The sequence below is a fragment of the Aptenodytes patagonicus genome, chromosome Z (assembly GCF_965638725.1).
Source record: "Aptenodytes patagonicus chromosome Z, bAptPat1.pri.cur, whole genome shotgun sequence".
Taxonomy (NCBI): Eukaryota; Metazoa; Chordata; class Aves; order Sphenisciformes; family Spheniscidae; genus Aptenodytes; species Aptenodytes patagonicus.
The window spans coordinates 77,434,480-77,455,583 of record NC_134982.1 but is presented as its reverse complement, the minus strand read 5'-3'; the positions used below and the strand labels follow the sequence as shown (position 1 = coordinate 77,455,583).

Genomic DNA, 21,104 nt, shown 5'->3' with positions numbered 1-21,104 from the left:
CTGAAGCAAATGCCCATTCAAAGAGCTGTGCAAATATTTATGCCTAGCTAAATCTAGATCAGACGGGTCCTGATTTCTGAAGGAGGTTTCTAATTTTCTGTTGTGAGCTTCCATTTTTACAGGTTCAGCATTAGTCCCACAATTAGTTTCAGGCATTGTTCAAAGTGCAGAGTTGTTTAACTTCTTGAAAGATTGACCCTCTGCCTCCTGCATGTGGTCAGGCTCCTTAATGCATGTAAGGTCAGGCACATGCTTAAATGACTTGCTGAAGCTGGGCCCAGAAACTATAGCAAGTCTCAAATATGTATAATTATCTATGCTGGATCCACTCATTCAAACTGATGATAATCTTGGCCCAAGCATTTACACCACTGAGGTGCCTTATACTCCTACTTCTTGTCTGGCTTCAGCGGTCCAGGGTAAAACAGTTTGAAAAATGCTGCTATTTTGATTTTCCAAATATTTTTTCTCCATTCCTTGTTGGCTTTCCTCAACATTTATAATACTGGCCTCTATTTATTACTTTTAAAGCACAGTTTTAATATTTTTAAAGCTTTATTATTTTTAAAGCAAAGTTGAAATAATTTGAGCAACAATTGTAGATGAATATTCAGGTGCAATTCTTGTCAGGAAAAAGAAAGCACTGGAGGCCTTTCTTAATGGAACTGATTTTTAAGTTGCTCCTGTCAGTGTTCACTCCTGTCAGTGAATGGAGGGAAGGAGATAAGGATCCTCTGGGTGCTGCCCCCTGCATGGACTGGTCCCTAACCAGCGCAGCCCGGGACACATTTCAGGCACCAGAGTTCAGGTGATGAACTAGTGAACTCTAATCAGTTAATGAGCTTTAGTGTCCAGAACTGGGTCAGGATTTTAATTAAAAGGGTTGAAAAAAGCCTGTCCTTTTGGCCTGTGTTTTTCTGCAAGTTTGGGGCAAACCCACATGAATTTGGACATGTGATACTGAAACAGATTCTCTCCTTGAAAGGAATAATCCATCAAAAGTGGAAACACAATCATAATGGACCTGACTGCTGGGTCTGCGGGAAGAGCCAGGATCTTCACTGGGAACCGTGCTGAGACCACGGACAGCACTGCCTTCACTAAAAGGCTGCCTGGGGTGCCTGGAGGGTGTTAGGATGAGAAGCAGAGCATGGGGCATCCCCTTGATTTGACACCAGGGAGCGGGCACAGGAGGTGAGGAATGGGGAAGGGGCACAAGAGGCAAGCGTTGGCCAAGAAAGCCAAGTAAGTGACCATGCAAGGTAGGCAGCCCTCCTGCTGAAGGAGGGTTGCACACTATTTTTACGATCTTGGTGTGTCCTGTAGCAATAAAATGACACTTGCCTCTGGTTTAGCTCTGAGGGGACACCTTGGAGGAGCAGGGTTGGTTCTTTCTGGCATGTACTGGGGTCACTATGAAGTGGTCCTCCACCACCGTGCTGGTTTCCAGCTGTGCAGAAGCTGCATGGGTGTATTGAGTTGGCTTTCCCCCGTTAGGTTCCTTTGTCAAATTAGTTATAGCCTACACAACTTATGGAAAAAAGGACTAGTAGAAGTACTGGCATGAGACAGAAGTGCAATAGGCAGAAAGAAGCCTTCTCCACACAGCTCTGCAAAGCAAAACAAATGAGCAATGATCAGTTTGCTGGTTCTGTTAAAATTAGTGTGTGAGGATGACTTCCTGTTGCTCACATATGTCCAGAGATGGCTACAGGAGGTAACATGTGCATTGAGATAAAAGACCAATATTATACTCTTGGCTGTTTGCCAAGAAAGGTGTGTTTAATTTCCTGGAGGCAACATTTCTGACCTGCGGGTTTGTATTAATTTTCTATCATCTTAAACATTTTGCTAACTAGCTGTTTAATTGCTACATTATCAGTTTTGATAATGAACATTTGTGCTAACCCTAGAAGAGAAGAGCATTTATGTACTCAGTGAAGCAGTACCTTGCCAAAGGATTTGTACAAATTTCCTGTTGATTGCTGTACTGATGCCCAAAGTGAATCTGTGGCTGAAAGGTTCCTGGATGAATCCAAGATTCAGGACTATGGTAGAACAGAAGCATTTGCTAGCTTACCTGATCTGCAGTTTACACAGATGTCTGAAGGCTGAAGTTTATTGACAAGGTGTTGGCTCAGACGGCTAAGATGTTCCATCCAGTTTTACCTGAAGATCACTCCTTTCGAAATAAATAGGAGAGCAGCTATTGCCTTCAGTAACATTGAGAGTTGTCCTCAAGTGCAGAAATTCCCACTGAAGTCAGTGAAAATTGAGGGCAGGGTATAGACTTTTAGGCTGTGCCAGGAATGCATCTCTTGGCCCTTGTCTGAGCATTTGAAATCTGTAGGGTTTGCATGATAGGCAGCATTAGTGAGACATTAATCTGTTTTTTCCTTCATGCATTGGACAGCTGTTTATGTAACGTAGGCTGTAGAACAGGAGGAATTTCGGTTTTCATTGCTATTTGCAGTGACGTTGATCCAGTCCATTAATAGGACCAGTTCAGCAAAAGCTATGCAAGGGCTCATCAGGTTCAGCTTCTGGGCCTGCTGCCTAAAACTGTACATCCTCTGCGGTCCCCATGGCTTGACATGTGCAACAATGATATTCTCCATACCCATTATGTATAAATTTTATGACATTGAAAGAGTAAATTTAAAGCTCTTACCTGGTAAGAGGCATTGGCATATTGCTGTTATGAGCATGCTTGTCACTCAGACACAGACAGAAGCTTTCTGGTAGTTTTGTTTTTTTTAATGTGCAAAATAAATTCCACTGGATGGTTCTCCTTTACTCTCTTGCTGTCTTTTTCAGATGTGGTGCTTATAACCAATGCTCAAAGTATATACAATTCCTGAATCAAATAAGAAGCATCTATTGCAAAACAGCAGTAAAATAATACATTTTGCGATGACTTACAGGCTTGATTGCCTGACCTGGGCTCTGTGTTCTGGCAGAGTTTTTTGCTCTGTTTTGGAGAACATTTCCTTCTCTCCTTGGGGGAAGGAAAGTGTCATTTTATGAATTGGTAGAATGAGCTCCTGTCCTATCTGTTCTTCATTCTTCAAAATAAAAAAGTCACAAAAGAAATTGAAAAGTTGACTGTGAATCGCTTACAGTTTAGAAGTAACAGCTGTTTTTAGATGAGGCATAAAACTGTAAAACATATGTTTCTTTATCAGCCTAATTTATAGCTTGAAATATGGAAAGAGCATTTTCTGGAAATGAATGAAGTTATTGCCATTAAAATGTACAAAGGGTTGTGGTGGATTAGGCACCAACACAAATGAAGGTAGAATGTTCTTCTGAGACGTGTCCTTCCGTTCCAACAGAAGCATGTGTGTGGAAGTCCTCTGCTGTAGGAAGACAGTCTGAATTGTCTACTGTGCTTTTTAGCCTTGCATACTGGGACTTTGTGTGCAGAATTCCTGAAAAAAAAGTTTTTCTTCCCCTGAAGATGAAGAACAACCTTCCTGTTGTGTCTTTCTTTTTTTGGACCCAGCCAGTGAAACCTCTGATGTTCCCAGTTTGCCCAGTGATGCATTTTTAATGTTGAATAAGAAAGAAAAAGGCCATAAATACATGGACTGTAATGTAAAAGGAAAGAGTACACAGACAGTCCTGTTGGTCGTGTACTGAGATGCACCTCCATCTTGTGATTTACATGAAGTTGAGCTCAATCTCCAGCCTGTGGCACCAGAGAGTTGTGGAATTCAGGCATTTTGGAGTATACTGTGCGATAAGGTTTAGTTTTGAAGTCATCACTGTACAAAGGCATGTCTTGAAATTAGCAATCATAAATCTGTCAGGAAACAAACAAACAAATTAGCTAGGACACGTGCTGGAAGATCCAGTATGCTTATCAAGAAACTAACTGGATTCTCCATGGATTTAATAAGATTTTTGGATCAGATCTTCTCTGCAGTTTCCAATTGGCTGAATGGGGGCATTGGTTGAGGGCTACTGATCCTTTATCCAGGCAGTTTCATTCATCCCTCTGTCAAAGTGCTCCTGCTCCACTTCCTCCTGTTCTACTATGAAGCAAACAAATCAGAACAAGGGTAGAAGCAATGTTCCTCACGCTCCCCTGACTTAGACATTGTTTGTTTTTGCGTTCCAACTGTGGCAGATAGAAGTCTTTTCCTGCCCACAGTTTATTGCTTATTACTAGCTACTAAAATAATACTCTGCCACAGGCCACAAAAATGTTCCCCTATAAGCCACTTGTGAGAACCGCCTTAGCCTTAAAAATAGGAAGGTCTTCCTTGGAGAATCGTCCCTTCAGAGGGAAGGATCTGCCAGGACATGGGTAGATCTGGTCTAGATTTTTTTTTTTTTTAATCATTTTGTCTAATTCTTGGAGGCAGTGAGGGGACAGCAGACTAGATGACAATAGAAAGCAGTGCCTTGGCTATTTAGTTAACAGACTATGCCCACAAAGTGTAAAGCTGTTTTGTGGACCTCTTATGTAGTCTTGGGACAAATTTGCATCACATATAAGTCAAAAGACAAGAAAGTCACACCATAACTCAAGTAACAAGAAGGAAAGTATGTGTTTAGTCCAGCTAATCTATCAATTTGGATGGACCACATTCCAGGGATGGGCCCTATTTCAAATGAAAACTGGCTCCAGATGTGCCATCCAGAAAGTTTCCTACAGTTTTGTGTCAACACTTCTGTACTTGACGTAGACAAAATAGGGAAGGGAGGTACTAAGAGACCACCAAAGCAGCCAGTCAGCACTGTTACCCTGACTCTTACCTCCTTGCCCATAGATCAGCTATTGACGTGAAATCTGAATTCTTATCTGTGCCATCTTCTGAGGCAGGATGTTTTGGGTGAGATGGATTGCCAAATAGCAGACCGAAAAGGAAGTTTGCAGTTTTGCATTTAAGTGCTGGGCGAAATTTCCTCAGGGAAATTCTGATACTGACACTGAGTAAGAGTGTTTGGCTCTGCTATGAGCAGAGGCAGAAACCCTGGGAAAGGATTGCCTTCCCTGTCCACTGTGATGCTGGTATGTATATCTGCAGTCACTGTCCTGTGGCAGTAAATGGTGAATACTGCAGTTTGCTGTTAAACATTTCAAAGGGTTTGGTGGGAGGGAGCATTACAGGGAAAGAAAATAGTACCGAGCTTGCCTGTAATTATACCAAAGTAATTGACTGGCCTCAACAGGGTGGCGTGGGCGTAACTGAAAGCCCAGAATATCTCATTAAATCTCTTCCTACCTACTGCATTCACCATAGTCATCCCAAGGTTCTCAGATGCTGCAGATATGACCATAGCCTTAATTACAGGGTAACAGGGCAAGCCACAGGAGAAAGAAAACAGCCCCAGATCTTCAGCAAATGAACAAAGAAGTGTGAGCTATTCAGTTTATTCCTGAGGCTTGCTCTACTCTGACATACGCATGAGGTGCACGCTGCCTTCGAGTAATTGTTGCGGGGTGGCCTCCTGCACTGAGGAGCTGCAAAGCAGGCCTCCTGGGAGCATGAGGTTTCTGACAAAGCATATACAAGCAATTCTTCTTTAATGAGCATTTGAGCCTGCTATTTCCTTTTGCAAAAACCTCTTTCCCCTAACAAAGAGTTTGGAAAGGCACTTTAAAAATATACAAATTTCTCACATCATTGCATGAATTGTGGTTTTAAGAAAAAAAATAGATATTGCAGACAAAATCCCTCTGGCTTGTAACTAAGAAGCATGTGCTTCCTGCACAACAACAAAGAGAGTTGAGGACAGAGAATTTCCATAGCTGTCAGATAAAGGGGGCCAGAGCAAACTGAGACAACTATCCTGAAGTGACTGCCTTTTCACACTGAGAAAGCAAGATAGAGCTGGGGCTGAAGACACAGAAAGGAGGGTTTTGAAGGCAACCTGAAAATTTTAAAGAATCGATTTAAAATTCCAGTTTTGGTAAGTTGTCTGTGGACCAATACCATTTTCCTGAGGCTGATGCCTTCTGTCTTCCAAGGACCTCCTTCCATCTTTCTCATTCAGGTAGCCTTGGTGGAGGTGAAAGCCCCACACTTATTTTCCAATGTAACTGACTATTCCAAACTGTACAGCTCTAGATTTTTCTTCTAGCAAAATGCCAGTTCTAGTGTCACACAACATTTCTAGGGTGTGTGTGCCTATACTATGGAACAGAAGTTGTCTGCTGTTGTGTTGCTCTGTATAGGAATTGTCCCCTCACATCTCTGAAATTGAATGCAGCCCCAGGCAGCCCCTCCCAAAAAGGGTACCTCAAACTAGGAGGTGAGAATAGGGAACAAAGATGGATCTCTGTGTTAGGAGGGACTAGCAGAGTTTTCAGCGTTGAAAACCAAGCACACATGGTGGATAAGGTGAGCAGGGAACAGGCTACTTGCTGTCACCCCAAAACAAGAAACATCCTAGCAGCTACTGCTAGCAGCACTTTAAAATAGATGAAAGGAAGTACTTTTCACATGGCGTGTAATTAAATTTATGGCACTGCTGTTACTCATTGGTGGAGACCAGATGTCAGGATGCTGCAGGGCTTATCTCAGTTTTGGGTATCCCAGTGATTCCCATAACTGCCTGTTCCATTCCTGAGAGTGGGAGGGAGGGAGACTTGTGTGCAGCTGTGGAGATTTTAGTACGCACAGGCAGACTGGCAGCCTTGACAGCAGTCGTGATGGGTCATGATCATGACTGGAATGAGCAAAAGAGTTGCTCTTTGTCTCAGGAGACTTCTTTTTCAGTTTCACATGCAGTAACAGGTAATGGCAGAGTTAAATGGCACACGGTGTGTCTCTGTACTGCAGAAAAGCCAGAGCATGGGGAGGTTTAGAAGGGTCTTTCCTTCAAAGAAACCAAACACATATATAAAACCAGTACTGACATGAAAAGAATTTCCTTATTCATTTCCTCGGTAAGTAATTTGAACATGTTATCCTCGCTTGTCCTTGAATCTGGTGTTTGCTCTGTATATAGAAATGAACACTTGTACAGAACAGGTTTTATATAGTTACACAGGATATAAGCTATCTATTTACATTTTACTCATGGTTATTATAGCTTTGCATATTTGCAGGGTCTGCTTTTAGGATTCCAGAGACATCTACATGCGATGCAAAGTCTTTCACAGCTGAGAAGTTCCTGTGCTGGCTGCTGCATTTAACATTATATGAGTCCTTCTGCTGATGTAAATTGTCCTACCATCCATAAATCTTGGAGCTCACCCTAGAATAAGGTTACCTTGAAAAGCTATTGCCTGGCTAAGAAAAACTTGCTTTGATATTAGACACCAGAGCTTAGAATCTGAAGGCAAATGCTTCAGGATGGAGATGTTGTGGTTTCCTCCATCTCCCTTCCACACAGATCTTGAATTGTCCCTGCTGTCCACCTCACAGCCTCAGGCTCCAGGTTGAGTGTCTATGTATTGCTGTGCTGTCTGGCCTGTGCTGCATGAGGTGTTAGAACTACTGCAAGCCCCAAACCTCCCAAATCATGTATCAGGAGCCAGAAAAGCTTGGAGGTTTTGAGATTTTGTACAAAATGTTAATATTTCAAAAGCATTGGGGGGTTCTCCTCCCAGATTACCATGATAACCAGGCGGATGATGAAGTACTGTTTGCTTACAGTGCTTCTGCAGCTTGCTCTTCTGGGGCCCACACCTAATACAGTTCCTTGAGAAATAATACAGTGGTTGTGTGCATTTCCTACTGCATTTGTACATTTTTTTCTTTTGATAATCTGTATACACATGGTTCTTTGGCAATAAGCATGTTTGGATCGGGATTAAATAAAAATAGGTAAGCAATTTGATAGAGATAAGTGGAAGTGTCTCATATCGGCTTTGCCTGTGGCATTTTGTTCCTCTTTGTGATTACTCAGTAGGCTTGCAAAAAGATAAATATTGCAGTTTTGATAAGAAATACTCAGGGATCAAAGTGAAACTGACCTTGTAGTTATCTTGGGATTTAACTATTAACCCAGCAGTTTTGGAGGGGAGGGTGGGAGGGTGGCAGCACACCTTGAGTAGTGGCAAAGGTACAACGTGCGCTGTTCCCATAAGGAGGTGTGTGGTGAGCCATGTGCAGAGACCATCACTGCCGCTGCAAGAGGAGTTGCTGTCCATGCTTACTGCAGATTTTGTTTGTTCTCCGAGCTGGGATTTGGTCCCGCTGTGTCAGCTGCAGAAACTGTACCTTGCTTCTTCAACCCTGCCTCTTGGCATGAGATTAGCTGCTACACACAGCTCAGCGTGGCGCTCTCTGCGACCGCTGATCCATGAGCGAGAGGTGTGACCTGTTCTCAGCTCTGGTATTTCAAGAATTGTTGGGGTTTTACATGGATTAATTTGAAATGTCAGAAAACACAAATGTTGCAGCTTTCTATGTGTTTGTAAATGTATTTGTGAGACCTTCCCTCATCTCTCACCAGTGGGAAGGAAATGGTAGCCCCTGTGCTTGTTACCTCTCCTTGACTGTCTAGTTTAGGCTTGTCAGGAAGAGTGAATGGATGTGAGATGAATGAATCTGAATGGGGACTTAGATGACTGGGCTTCTCACTGGCAAAAGACTGCAAACACATTGGCACAAGTTTATGGTTCTTCAGAGCATATAGGTGGCAAGCATAAATGATTATTTACAGATTAGTAAGCAAGGTCCATGCCCAGAGAACTCCTCTGTAGACAAGGAGTCATTTTGATCTGTCACGCTTCAGGTACAAAAGAGCTATGGGAACATCGGTGAACACAAACAAAAAAATGTTTGCAGTTTAGCTCCTAAATGCTTACACATGAATAGTACGCAGCACAAAAGCTTTGTCAGGGTATTTATATTGGGGAAGTTTCCAAGGCGATGTATATCTTACCAATTCTCCCAGTAATGTAGACACATCAGTTCTCAACACGGCACCAGCTGTACCAGAAGAAAAGACATTTTGCACACAGGAGTTGCTGTTACCCACTGCATTTTGCAGCTTAGCTAGAAAAAATTTTCAGTGTAAGACTTGGCCGTAATCACCCAAAAGGCCATTTTTCATGATAAAAGCAAAACAATCAGGGAAAGTGGAGCAGGCTGAGGTATCAGATCTGGCACTATGGGCATGCCAGGTCTGGCTCACGTGTTAGACCAGGTTCAGACTGTGGTGGGAAGGGAATGTGCACCCACTGTCACCAGTGGTTGCTAACACAGGTTTAGCTCTCAGTGGCCTTATCTAATTTTGGACTATCAGGTATGCTTTACAGCATGCCAGGACTAGCAAAAAACTCTTGGATGTGTATATGAGCGGATGTTGACAGGCTGGGTTAATTCATGTACATTGGAAATGTTGCTTGCGTTCTCTGAAAGTCAAGGTTCACCAAAGCCAGTGGAGGCTCTGGAAAAAAACCCCACCCCACACCCCAAAACCAGTGCTTGACTGGGCCTGGTGTGTCAAAGCCAGCGTTAAGGCTTATGAAGCCCTGGCTAAAAGGGGCGGCCTTCTGCAGTGGGGCTATGCACACAAGGGTTTCCCATGAGCTCTGAATGTCACTTAGTCCTTTCCCGAAAGCAGCAGCATGGCCCCAGGCCACCCAGGCTGCTGTCTGGATGCAAGTGGCCCAATCCAGCCTGCTTTAACAAAAAAACAGTCCTTACCCAGTCGGGGGGCAGGCATCTGCCAGGACTGCAGGATTGGGCCCCAAACCCTGGAAATGAAACACAGCTCAGTCAAAGGCGATGGGAAAACAAAGTCTCCTGGAAAGAGTTAGCCGTTCAAACCAGGGGCTGGGGGGGGACCCTGCTTTAATCTTTTTATAGTATTAAAATTTCGTGACTGAATTAAAGCCCTACTGTTTGGACTGGATGATGTTACTTAATTCTCAGAAACAAGAGCAGCTGGCTGCAGCGCAGATACCTCCTAGCAAGCCCTGCAGTGCACAGCACATCATTTAGCAGGGCTGTAAAAGAAAGGACATTTATTAGGGGGCTTGGGAGTGAAACTTAACATACTGGCTTGGCTTTTAGCTGTCCGGATTTCATTTCCAGCTCCTCTGTTTTATTTTGCACTTAAATAAATAAATAAATGAAGCCTCTTCGCCCGCCTTCCCTAACTGCTTTTTGGTATGCCTTTGGGTAAATCCCGTGCTGAGAGCCTGGGGGGGTCTTGATGTGAATGTTGTTAACCTTGTGGTGATGTAGCTAAATAGGCAAAGGTCCTGTCAAAATCCACTTTTGGGAAGATCTGGAAAAGGAGGGCAAGTAATGGAGGTGTTAAAAATCTCCTGATTGTTGGGAATTTTCACTCTGAGGAAAAATGAAAACAAAACCATGTCCTGAGCCCACCAAATAACATGAATTTCACAAACATCTATTGACACTTCCTGTTCCTTCCTCTTCCTGCCTTTCATCTGCCTCTCTCTGCCAGTTGCTTAGGTTGGCACCATCAGGGTCACCATTTCTTCCTCGCCTTCGCCTCTTTCTTTCTTTATGTAATATGGTGGGGGAAAAAAAGGTCATAGCTTTAGGGGCTGGGTTCTTTCATTTAGCTACAGGACAAATTTCCTTCATGCAGTCACCAAAATGGACCTTGAGCTCATCCTGGTGGTCTTGCCCTACTTTGCACTCGTGGAAGGTGGCACTGGCTGCTCTCACACAACCCGTCCCGGCTTTCCCACAGCACCCAAGTCTGCCGGCAACAGCAGTGTGTCAATCCATCCATAGGTGATGGGGTTGAGAAATAGCTGATGCTATTTTTTTTAATGCTGTTTCCTAAAGTGATGAAGAACCCTTTGGAAAATATGACCCTGGGTGTGCCAGTCAGTGGTGCTCCAAAGCCCGTTGGTACCTGGGGAGACCAGCCCTTATCCCAGGGAATTTCTCACTTAAAAATGAAATAATGTAAAAAACCCCAGGTTATTCCATTCACAGTATCTAGAGCTAAGTACTTAAGTTAAATAGCTAAACTTCAAGTAAAATACTTTTAAAAAGTATGCAAATATAAGTACTTGAAATGTTAAAGTATTAAATCTGTAACTTCAATTTTGAAATTCCTGGAAATGCACACAGTGGCACTGCGAGTAGCAAGAGCTACCATTCTTCCACACTTTGGAAATCAGCTTATTTCCTTATAGGCCCACTTTCACTTAGCCACCCCTCCCTGTGCTGGATAATACACCTGCAGTACTTTCCACAAGAAACATGTGAATGCTTAGCAGCTGTGGCTGGATTTTTTACCCCTGTATTTGGTGTTTTAGGCTTGAATAGCCTCACCCTTTGCCTTCCCTATGCTGGCGGACAAGTGCTGACGCCAGCAGTGTGCTGACCTTCTAAAGCAAGTGCTGTGATCAGCGCTGGTGGGGCGGCCCCAGGGAGCAGGATGAAGCTTTCTGGCCTTCCCACAGGTGCCGCGCGTGAGCCAGACCAGCCGCCATGCTTGCTGTGGCTTTGCTCCCCGCCTGTGCAACTGCCACCATTTTTGAAGCGCACCTTTTTTTCTCCTGGCTGACAGCTCCTCGCAAATTTTGGGAAAGAAGCTGGTACAGAGGAGGGCATACATGCCTGTGTCTGGCACCAGCTAACGGGGTGCTGTTAATTCATCACTTGGTTATTAATTAAGCTGGGCAGGATCTGAACAGCAGAGCTGTCAAGAGGGCAGGGTCCCAGCAGCACACTGAGAAACCAACAGCAGCATGAGAAAAGCACTAAGGGCCATATTCTGGCTCTGGGAGCTAACGTGCTAGCTTCAGTGGGAGCCATGTGCACGTAACTGCTGCCAGGGGACAGGCTCAAAAGTTTAGTATTTCTCTGAACGAAGTATAAAAGCAATTATGAGCTTGGCCTGGGGCACTTGGGGCTGAATTCATAACCATCTGGTGTTAATGGCCTGAAGTGAAACTTCAGGCAAAGGTTTCATTTTGCTTATTATTCATCAGGAAAGTCCTAGCCAGCAACTGCAGCTTTCCTCATTAGTGGTGGAACATCGTACCTGCTGCCTTGCTGAGGGGGCAGGGGGATACAGCAGCCCTGTTGCTGCTTTGCTTTGACTTTAAGCAAGTGGCACCGAGAATTGACAGTGAGGGACTGCTTGGAGACCGTAGAGGAATTAAGAAGCTGAATATAATATGTATCCTCCCACCCTTTTCACTTCCCTGAAATTAAATTTAATATTCCTAAAAATCCCTGCCCAGGAGCCTATCGAATGGCTGTGCTCCTGAGACAAAAAAGTTTCTATGCTGAAATGTACTCCTAGTGTTGCCTATCCACGAACAAAAGCTGGTTTTAGGCTCTTTGTTAACACAAATCTCAGCCCCTTCCCAGGCCAAGACTGGGTGGAAGTACGATGTGGAAAGCATATACTTTTTTTATTCCAACTGAAATTTTGCAGACGAAGCCTTCCCATCCCAAATGGTGGGGACAGATGTTCAGTTTCTGAAGAGACCCTCATTGGTCTCCTACTTGCTCTGCATTGGAGGTCTCCATCTGGGAGCAACCAGTGGCCAGTGCCAAGAGGTGCGTCGGGAAACAGAGTCACAGAAGACCGTGACATGATCTGATATGTTGGTAAGGGGAAACATACAGACAGCAAAAGTGGCAAAGAAGATATCAGGTTTGTCTGAGAACTCCAAGAGAAACTCCTCTGCTTACTAAAATTTCTGACGGAGGCTTTTAGTCATTGCTGTGCAGCCCAGAAGGTAGAGAGCAAGCATTACTCACTAAGCATGAGAAATTGGAGTAAGAAATAGCACAGAACTATTCACCCTGTTTCTGTGCAGACATTCAGGCATCCCCATTAAAAATTTTGGGTCAAAACTCAAATGTTCCACATGGGAAATGTCTCTCTTCTCTGCTTTCCTTTATGTGGTCCAAGTACAGCAGCTGAAATACAGCTTGTGAAGGCTATCAGAGCTGTGTTTCTGGATCGAAATAAGTTTTCAGCAAAAATACTTCGATTCTTCCTTTCACAAAAAAAAAATTCTCGGAGCAGGGAGGCGCTTATCTTGCTTATCTTCAAACTGCCCAGTAACCATATTGCCACAAAAGAAGCAAGAGCAGTAGAGATGAAAAGCCACTTTAAAAACCTACTTTCCCCCTGCAATCTCAGCTTCCCAAAGTCTTTGCCAGCCATTCCCCCATAAGTCGATGTTAGACTCTCTCCCCTTATGGCAGGTTGTCGTGGCATGGAAAATGCTGGGGTTTGCGGCTCTCCATGGTAAGTCCTAATCACTGCGATCACACTGAGGAGCTTATCTGACCCTTAACCTTCATAGTAGGTGACCACACTGATGGTCTCCATTGACGGTTTTGAAGAAGTTTCGCATGAGGTCACCCTTGGCAGGGCAGCATGGTAACTTGCCGCGTATTTGCTGTAAGCTGTACCATCTGCACGCTACCGATGAGTTTGCCCTTGTTTTTTTGCACGTTATCTCCCCTGAGGTGTAGAACACAGATGATGCAGATTTTTCCAGAGGTAAAATTTCGTCCTGTCAGGTGAGAACTTAACTGCGCCAATCATTTCCTTTCTCCTCCTCATCCCTCTCCCAAGACTGTTGCTCACTGGGAAGCCCGTGCTATGCTCCGACTTTTGTTTGTGGGGCTTATTTCAAGACCTGTCAGGAAGGAAGCATCCTCATGGCAGCACAGCCTCAGCTTTACATCGCCATTCAACTAGCACTTTTGTCTTCTCCTGCAGTTTTTGCCAGAATCCTGAAGGCTCCTGAATCCCAAAATATCACCTTTGGGTCTGTGGTGACATTGCGGTGTGCAGCGACCGGCCTTCCAGTCCCCACCATCACCTGGCTGGAAAATGGGAAAGCTGTAAGTGTCTCTTTTTTCATGGTTTTGGCCCCGGAGAGCTGTTAGCAGCCGGAAGCATAGCCCAAGGATTAAGATGTGGGGCTGGGAGCCAGTGCCCGTGGTTTCTATTCCTGCCTTACTTAGCGCCTTGCTGTGCAATGATGTTGAGCCTGCCTCGCCTCCCTGCTGCAGTTTTCTCCTCTGCAAAACACTTTCCCCCTTCTCCACGGTGTTGCATGGGTTAATTTGTTAGGGTCTGGAAAGCCCAAGATGAATGATACTTTAGATGCTTACAACCTTCCTCTGAGCCAGGGTTTCTAGGACTTCATCGTGGGTTTAAGTATTTCTGCAGCCACCTTTCCTCTCCTTTCTCCTAATGTGGTAACAATAACATGGCAAAATTGCTTATTTGACAAAATAACACAAACCGAGGTAGTTAGAGCAAACTGTCTTGAAGCAAAATACCTGTGGGACACCATATATGCACAGCATATTTGCAGATGAATAGATCTGAAATTTTCTAGACTGACCTAAGTGATGTGCTGAAGTATGTCATCAATTTATTCCTGGCTAGAAGCACGTCCTCAAGAAAGGCACACCCTCTTCAGCGGCAGGCACCAAGAGATGCAAATCCACTGCTTCTCACAGGAAATTGTTCCATGGTCTGATTATCCTGACCATTTAAAATAGGTGCCTGCTTTGAATTAGTCTGGCTTTCATGTCTGTGTGTAGGCTATTGCAATGCCTTCCCTTCAGCTGAACTGAAGAGCCGCTTGACACCTGATATTGCCTCTCTGGGTGCACCACAGTCACAGCAGCTCTGCAGCCTGAGCCTGCCATTGGTTTCCTCCAGTCTTCACACAGTTATGGTGGACATGTTTTATACTCCCTGTGGTCTTTCAACAGCTTTTTTAAGGATGTGAGCCCCAGGGCATGATGCTGTGGAGGCAGGTGGAACAGCCACTGCATGCAGGCTGGCAATTTGCCTCCACTCTTTCTCACTGACCCCCTGTCAGCTCCAAGTTCTTTTGGCCACTGGCTGGCCATCGCCAATCCTGTGGACTTGCTTGTGCCATAGGACCAATAAATCCTCTTGCTCCAGTTCCTTACTTCAGGAGGCTATCTCCACCCTGGTCTGTATCCTCTCTTTCCATGTATTAAAATATATTATTGAGGAGCCCGGGCTACTCTGCAGGCTGCCTTGCCTTCCTTGTCTCCTCTAAACCTTATTCTGTCCTCCAGTCTGATTAGGGCTAATTTTCTATATTCCCTTGAGGTCACTAGGGAGAACTGCAAAGGGAGCAGATCAGCCTCCACAGAGCCCCATGGGTCCTTGGTAGTTTCTGGCGATAATTATTTTGAGACAACTGCAGGTGTTCACTCAAGACTTCTTCCCCACTGGGGAAGAAACCTTTTGGGGGGCCTGGGGTCCCTGGCAAGGGCAGAGTATTTCCAGAGCACAGACTCATGCTCTGCCAAGTTCCCACCAGTGTGTCGGTCCCGCAGAGAGCTGTGTGTGAGACAATGCTCAGCCCCTGCCCGGGACCACTGCCTGGCTGGTCAGATCTGCTCTGCCCCATTCCTGTCTGCAAGGCAAAGCCCAGTCCCAGGAGGGTGGTGCTCCAGGCTGCCTCATTTTAAATATGGCAAGGAGACCTTAAGAAAAGCCCGTCTCTGGGAAAGTCAGACCAGGAAGCGGGTGGAATGGAGCATGTGCTGGCTCACGAGCAAGCAATGGTGAGTCATTTGAAGATGCAATGTGCCTGTGGCATTACGGTCTCTGAACGCCGACCTGTAATTGTCCTGAGGTTTAAAAAGTGGGACTCTGCTGAGGTTATTGAGCTGCCTTTGAAGAGAAGGATGGAAACTCCTCTGTGCAGCAGCTGCCTTGCCTGCCTAAACAAACACAATTCCTTTTCCTCCTGCTATGCACCACGGGGTATCATGGACCTTAAACTGTAGTTTTCCACACCGCAAAGAATGAGTGAGCCAGGTATGAAGATGTGAAGAGGTCCTTGCTTTGGTGGTGGCTGAGGTGGCATTTTAAAGGCTAAAAAAAGACCTGCTGGAAACAAAATCTCAGGGAATGTATTTGAAAAGGGAAGGGAATAAATTAACATGAAGGGAATGGCTTGACGTTCCCAGTAGAGAAAACAACAGCTGGCTGGTGTGGAAGTCCTAGGCACAACTACCTGATGCTTTCACCTGTGATTTTCCACGGTGCATGTGACCCTGCGTACTGCTCGTACTGCTTGCGGCTACCCGAGCGCCCTTTTCCTCCTGCAGCCCAAGCTGGGAGGAGCAATCCTGGCTCTCTGTGCTCACCAGGCACAGTCCAGTGCTGCCGGGAGGGGAGCTAACAGGACGGGGGTATGCCTGAGGCCGGAGGGGTAAGGAGGGAGAGAGGACCGGATCAGCACAAGCAGCTCAGGATGAGCGGCAGCCTCTCCTGGGTGGATGCTGGGAGGCAGGGGCAGCCTGTAAACAAATTCCTCCTTTCCACCAGGGAGGTGCCAGCCGTGTCTTAGTGCTGAGTGGTTTCTGGGGAGGAAAAGAATTCTAAAAATAAATCTGACCAGCACTGTAACAAAAGAGAAACTTGTGAAAAATTATCCCCTGAGCTCCTACCCACCTGAACTTTCTTCACAGCATAAGGCCAAAAGATGTCCCTGGTCCCTGCATTTGCACAGTGACGGGCATACCACCCATCTCTGATGCAATACTTACAATAACTATGTTGGTCTGGTTACTTAGTGATTTCTTCCTATGCACGTTCCCTCACCACGACTCCAAGTTGAGCCTGAGTGAGGCAAAACAAATATATTATTTTCAGCATTTCAGAGAGAAACCAATCTGCTTACTGAAGATGTGATACAACACTGACACATCCCTTCTTGCTTTTTACTGTTAATACCTTTGGAAGCAGACACAGATCCCATTGAAATCATGTTTCTACTAACTTCCAGGGAGGTCAGATTGAGCTCTCTAACCTCTCAGATAGATGTGTAGGTAGAGTGCTTTGCTGGGATGGATCCAGGGAGACAACTCTCACTGTCCTTAGGGCCAGGTCGCACCAGTGGGATCCACAGGCAACCACATCTTGCTTGAATTGCACCTGATGCTTCCTATCAGTATGAAGGGTAGAGCAGGCAACGCTGCTCCTTCCTACCGCTTTTGCAGGGTAGAGTCTCGGTGTACTATGTCCTCCTACTTTAATGAATGCCATATGAGCAGGAAAGACTCGAGGACATAATCAAGCCCAACTGGGCAAAATCAGCAGGCTCCAAGCTCATTTACCTGGGAATTTCTGACCTGGGAAAAGAGCTGGCCAAAATCACCACATCTGCAGCCCCTTCCATATTTCCTGGTGTGAGATAAGAAAATCTATTGGATATCTGCCAAAGTGTTGGAGCCAGAGCCCTTGCTTTGCTCATGACTGCTTTGGAAGTGTGGCAGTGGTTACATTAATCCAGAATCAACAGCTTCCAAACTCTTTTCATTTCTCACTCTGTATAACCAGGGTCTACAAAGCAGCCTCGTGCCCTTCCTTGCTAAGGCATGAATAGGCAATCTACTAGAAGAGGTCCTGGAGTAATTAGCCAGCTCAATTACATGAGCAAAACTGAGACTACAGCCCTCTGGAACTGAAAATTAATTGCAAAAGTATTGCTGAAGTGTGAAATAGGAGAGGTCTTTAACATTTGCTTTTGTCTGTGAAGTCAGCTGCTATGAAAGCACCAAAAGAACGCTGGCAGCTTTAGCTCTCTGCCACTTTTATCTGCTTGCTACATCTTTCTCTGCCAATTTAAATGTTTGGGGCTTGGTTTCTTAGATTTTCCCTTGGTTTTTTTGTTTGCCTTTGTTGGAAACACCACTGCACTGGGCTTTTCACTCTCTTAGGTTTCTGCAGGGTCTATAGCGGAAAGTGTCAAGGACAGAGTGGTTGACTCCAGACTACAGGTGTACGTCACCCGACCTGGCCTGTTCACTTGCCTCGCCACAAACAAACACAGCAAAACCTTTGGAGCTGCAAAAGCTGCAGCAACCATCAGTGTTTCAGGTATGCTGGGAAAGAAGGGGTCATTAATTTTTTACCCTTGCAATTGTAGTCCTAGCTTCCCTGCTGGAGGAGAGGAAAGGGGCATGAAGTACTCTGAAGGAGGAGGGAAAGCCTTGGAGAGCTGATAGTGTGCTGAGGGCTAAATTTGAGTACAAATGCATCCCCTGCCAGGTTATTTCCTCATATATTCTTATACTTTGGAGACTGGCACAGCTGTCATTTCCTGTATGTTTGATGCCACCTTGTACTTTATGTCCCAGAAGCACACTTGGTAAGTTCATCCATGTGGAGGAAGTCGTGGCCATGACCCAGCACGGGTGTCACCTAACAGCAAGGTGAAAATAGCTTTCATGAGCACTTCAACTTCTCAGGGGGTTGCATCTAGAAAGCAGGGAGGTTCCTGTCGGAGCAGTACCCCGCCGTGCCTGGGGTAACCTCTGCTCCCAGGGACATCTCCCAAATGGGGAAAGGATGATCCAAAGAGGAGAAATACCAATGGTCTGAGACAGCTGACAGCATTTATCACACCAAAAGAAAGGTGGCAGCTTGTGCCTTCCCTCTTGGGACAGGCAGGGGGGTTTAGTCAGAGGAAAGAGGAATCACCTGGGACTCCAGACACGGGGTGGTAGCCCTGGTCCTGCTGTTAACCCAGCATGCATCTGCCCTTCTCTCTGTGCCTCAGCTTCTACTCTGTTGAGAAAATAACCATGCCCTTTCTTACACTGGGCATTGAGACTTAGCAGCAAGCTCTGCCCCATAAGAGACTCAACACTTGGTACCATATTCCACATCCCCACTTCTGCTTTTAGCCCAGGCAAGGCTCTGCCCCACAAATCAGATCTGCAAATGCAGGAGGGAGGGCAGGTGCTTTAGGCTGGTGGGAGAAGCTGCACTGCCCTCCTCCAAGCTGCCTGTGCTCAGCAAGAAGGGAGCAGCCCCCCAGATGTGAGCAGGAGCCTGCCTTGGCCTTGTTCCAGCTCCTGAGGGTCCTACGGCAGAGGTGTCCCGGTCCTTGGCTCATGCTCAGCACTTCCTCCCTCTGCCAGTGCATCCCAGCTCCCCATGGTGCTGCAAGAGGGGGCACGGCCGTTTCTCCCACCTGTTACAGCTGCTGCCTGCAGTAATAGGTGCATAGGTGGCTTAAACAGAGGATGCTATCTGCTGGTTATGTAGGACCCAAAGGATAAGGGTAAAGGTGTGGGTTTAGGGTGCAACAGTCCACCTCAACAAGAACTGCAGTCAATGATCCACTTCCTCCTCCTCACTCCCTCTCCCCGTATGATGTCCAGTGTTGCCCAACTCTTCTTCCACACAAGAAGGTGCAAAATAAGGACTGAATTTAGCTGCATCCTTTTCAGACAGCTTACAGGTCTCAGACAGATTTCATAGCATGGAAGTCTTAACTCCCACATCTCAGAGGGGGCAATGAAGTGTCACTGATGTCTTTTCCATTTCTTCTTTCTCCTGGCTCACCACAATTCCTGTATCCGGTGCCTCCTGGCAGAGTGGAGGTAAGAATGACTTTGTGTGGGTGCCTCAGGGTTTTCTCTGGGCCAGGGAGGAGAAGAATGATGAACTGAAGGGTTTTGATTAATTTTGCTTAAATGAAGGGAGCAGGTTTCTGGATGCCAAGCATGCAGATGAGGTTCACCTGAAGGGAACACTGATCTTTTTTATACAGGCATAATTGGAGACTGGGACCAGGTAGATAAGGATGCTTCTGTATCAAGCAAGCAATGGATCACACATCAGTAAGGGTGTTTAAAATACGGTAGTGGGCAGAATATTCTGGAGTAAATTCTGTTCACAGTTACACATCCACAACTTCACTGACCTTATAAGTTTACAGGCAAAAGCTTAACTGCAAGTTAAACTCCTGTCTGTACACAGCCAATATTTTGGTTCGGTGATCACAGGATTAGGGCAAGAGAGGTTTAGATATTTGTGCCAAGCAGAGTTATGGATGGGTAAAGCCACTTGTATGTGATCAGACATGCACTTTTGCTTAGTATTTTTTGGAGTTCTGAACAATTTGGCTGGCTTTTTCTTTTTAGAGTCCTAGCATATTTCTACATGCTGCACTGGCAGATCAGTCTGGAAGGAAAATGAGAGGGTTAGCCTGGGAGGAGGGCTGGGAGCTACTGGCTCTCAGAGCAAAGAGCAGAGCCTGAGAAAGTCTGAGCAAATGGCTTTGCCACTCTGCTGACACAGGCTCCCTGCAAAGGTCCTTGGCTCCCTCACAGGGGCTTGCAAGACTGATTCAGGAAGTTTGTAAGTGATATAGTGACCACCCGATGATGACGGCAGACTTATGCCTTACACCTGCACCTGTGTAGGTGTGACAAGCATGGGAACAGTGATCAAATGCTCAGCCCTTCTGTCCCGCAAGTTGTTCTCAACATTTGCTGCACAAAATTCCCTTTCTGTGATAAGGCATGAGAAACATGTTGTTGCTGCTTCTCCATTGCAGCCTGGTCCCTGTCTTCCCGCAGGTTTAAAAAGCAAGGAAACACAATATTAGCGCTGGTTGCTCTTGTCAGGCTGCTTCTGCAGCCCACTGAACTCAGCAGCACAGCTGCCCCATGCACACCTGTGCCCTCTTTTGCCTCTTGGGGCACAGGAAGGATGCACCTTTCAGATTAAGCACAATGGGCATTATCAGGAAAATGTGAATAATGTGACCCCTGCTATGCCAAGGACGGCTCTAGCAGGGTGCTGGGGGCAGCGTGGTGCTGTGGGGAAACCTGCTCTGTGCCAGGGAGATGTCACGGGTTGGGGGACCGGTGCAGGATGCTGGGGGGTGCCTGTGTCACATGAAGGTGTGCCTGTGGAGCCTGGGGTGATGCAGGGTGTCACAGCATCACTCTCATTTTGGTACTACCTCAAGGAATCAGTGCCTTCCTGTATTTTTTAGCCAATGTGACATATAGCAAAAAATAATAATAATAAAAAATTGACACTGAGCCCAAAGTAGTACAGCTAAACCAGGGCCAGAAAGTGTCATCTGCAGCGAGTGGCATCTGAAGAGCTGAAATTCAGGCATTCTGTGTAATCCCTTGTCCATGTACCTCCAGCTTTCCAAAGAAAAACAGCAAGAACCCCCAAGATTGACAATGGGCGATTATTTGGACAGGAGAAAGAAGTAAAAGGCAAAGATACAAATAGCTCTGCTGGCTACTCCAAATGGTTGGCATGTTGTGACTTGAACTCCCTGACCCTGGCTAAACTGGCTGAATGAGCAGTGGGGAAAGCTGCGCCCAGCCCTCCTCCCTCCCCAGCTTGGCCATCCCCCC

The 21,104-nt window shown here is 45.8% G+C and overlaps 1 protein-coding gene across 3 annotated transcripts in view; it reads left to right on the top strand.

Annotated features, from left to right (window-relative positions):
* MUSK (muscle associated receptor tyrosine kinase) overlaps positions 1 to 21,104 on the top strand; it is a 55,447-nt gene that overhangs the window by 13,645 nt on the left and 20,698 nt on the right. For 2 of the 3 annotated variants that reach the window (XM_076362218.1, XM_076362217.1), the window contains exons 6-8: positions 13,648 to 13,772; positions 17,652 to 17,811; positions 19,316 to 19,322. In XM_076362218.1, the coding sequence (XP_076218333.1) occupies positions 13,648 to 13,772; positions 17,652 to 17,811; positions 19,316 to 19,322 (292 nt within the window). Of the gene's footprint in view, positions 1 to 13,647; positions 13,773 to 17,651; positions 17,816 to 19,315; positions 19,323 to 21,104 lie in introns of all 3 variants that reach the window. The other variant, XM_076362216.1, reaches the window with a different exon arrangement.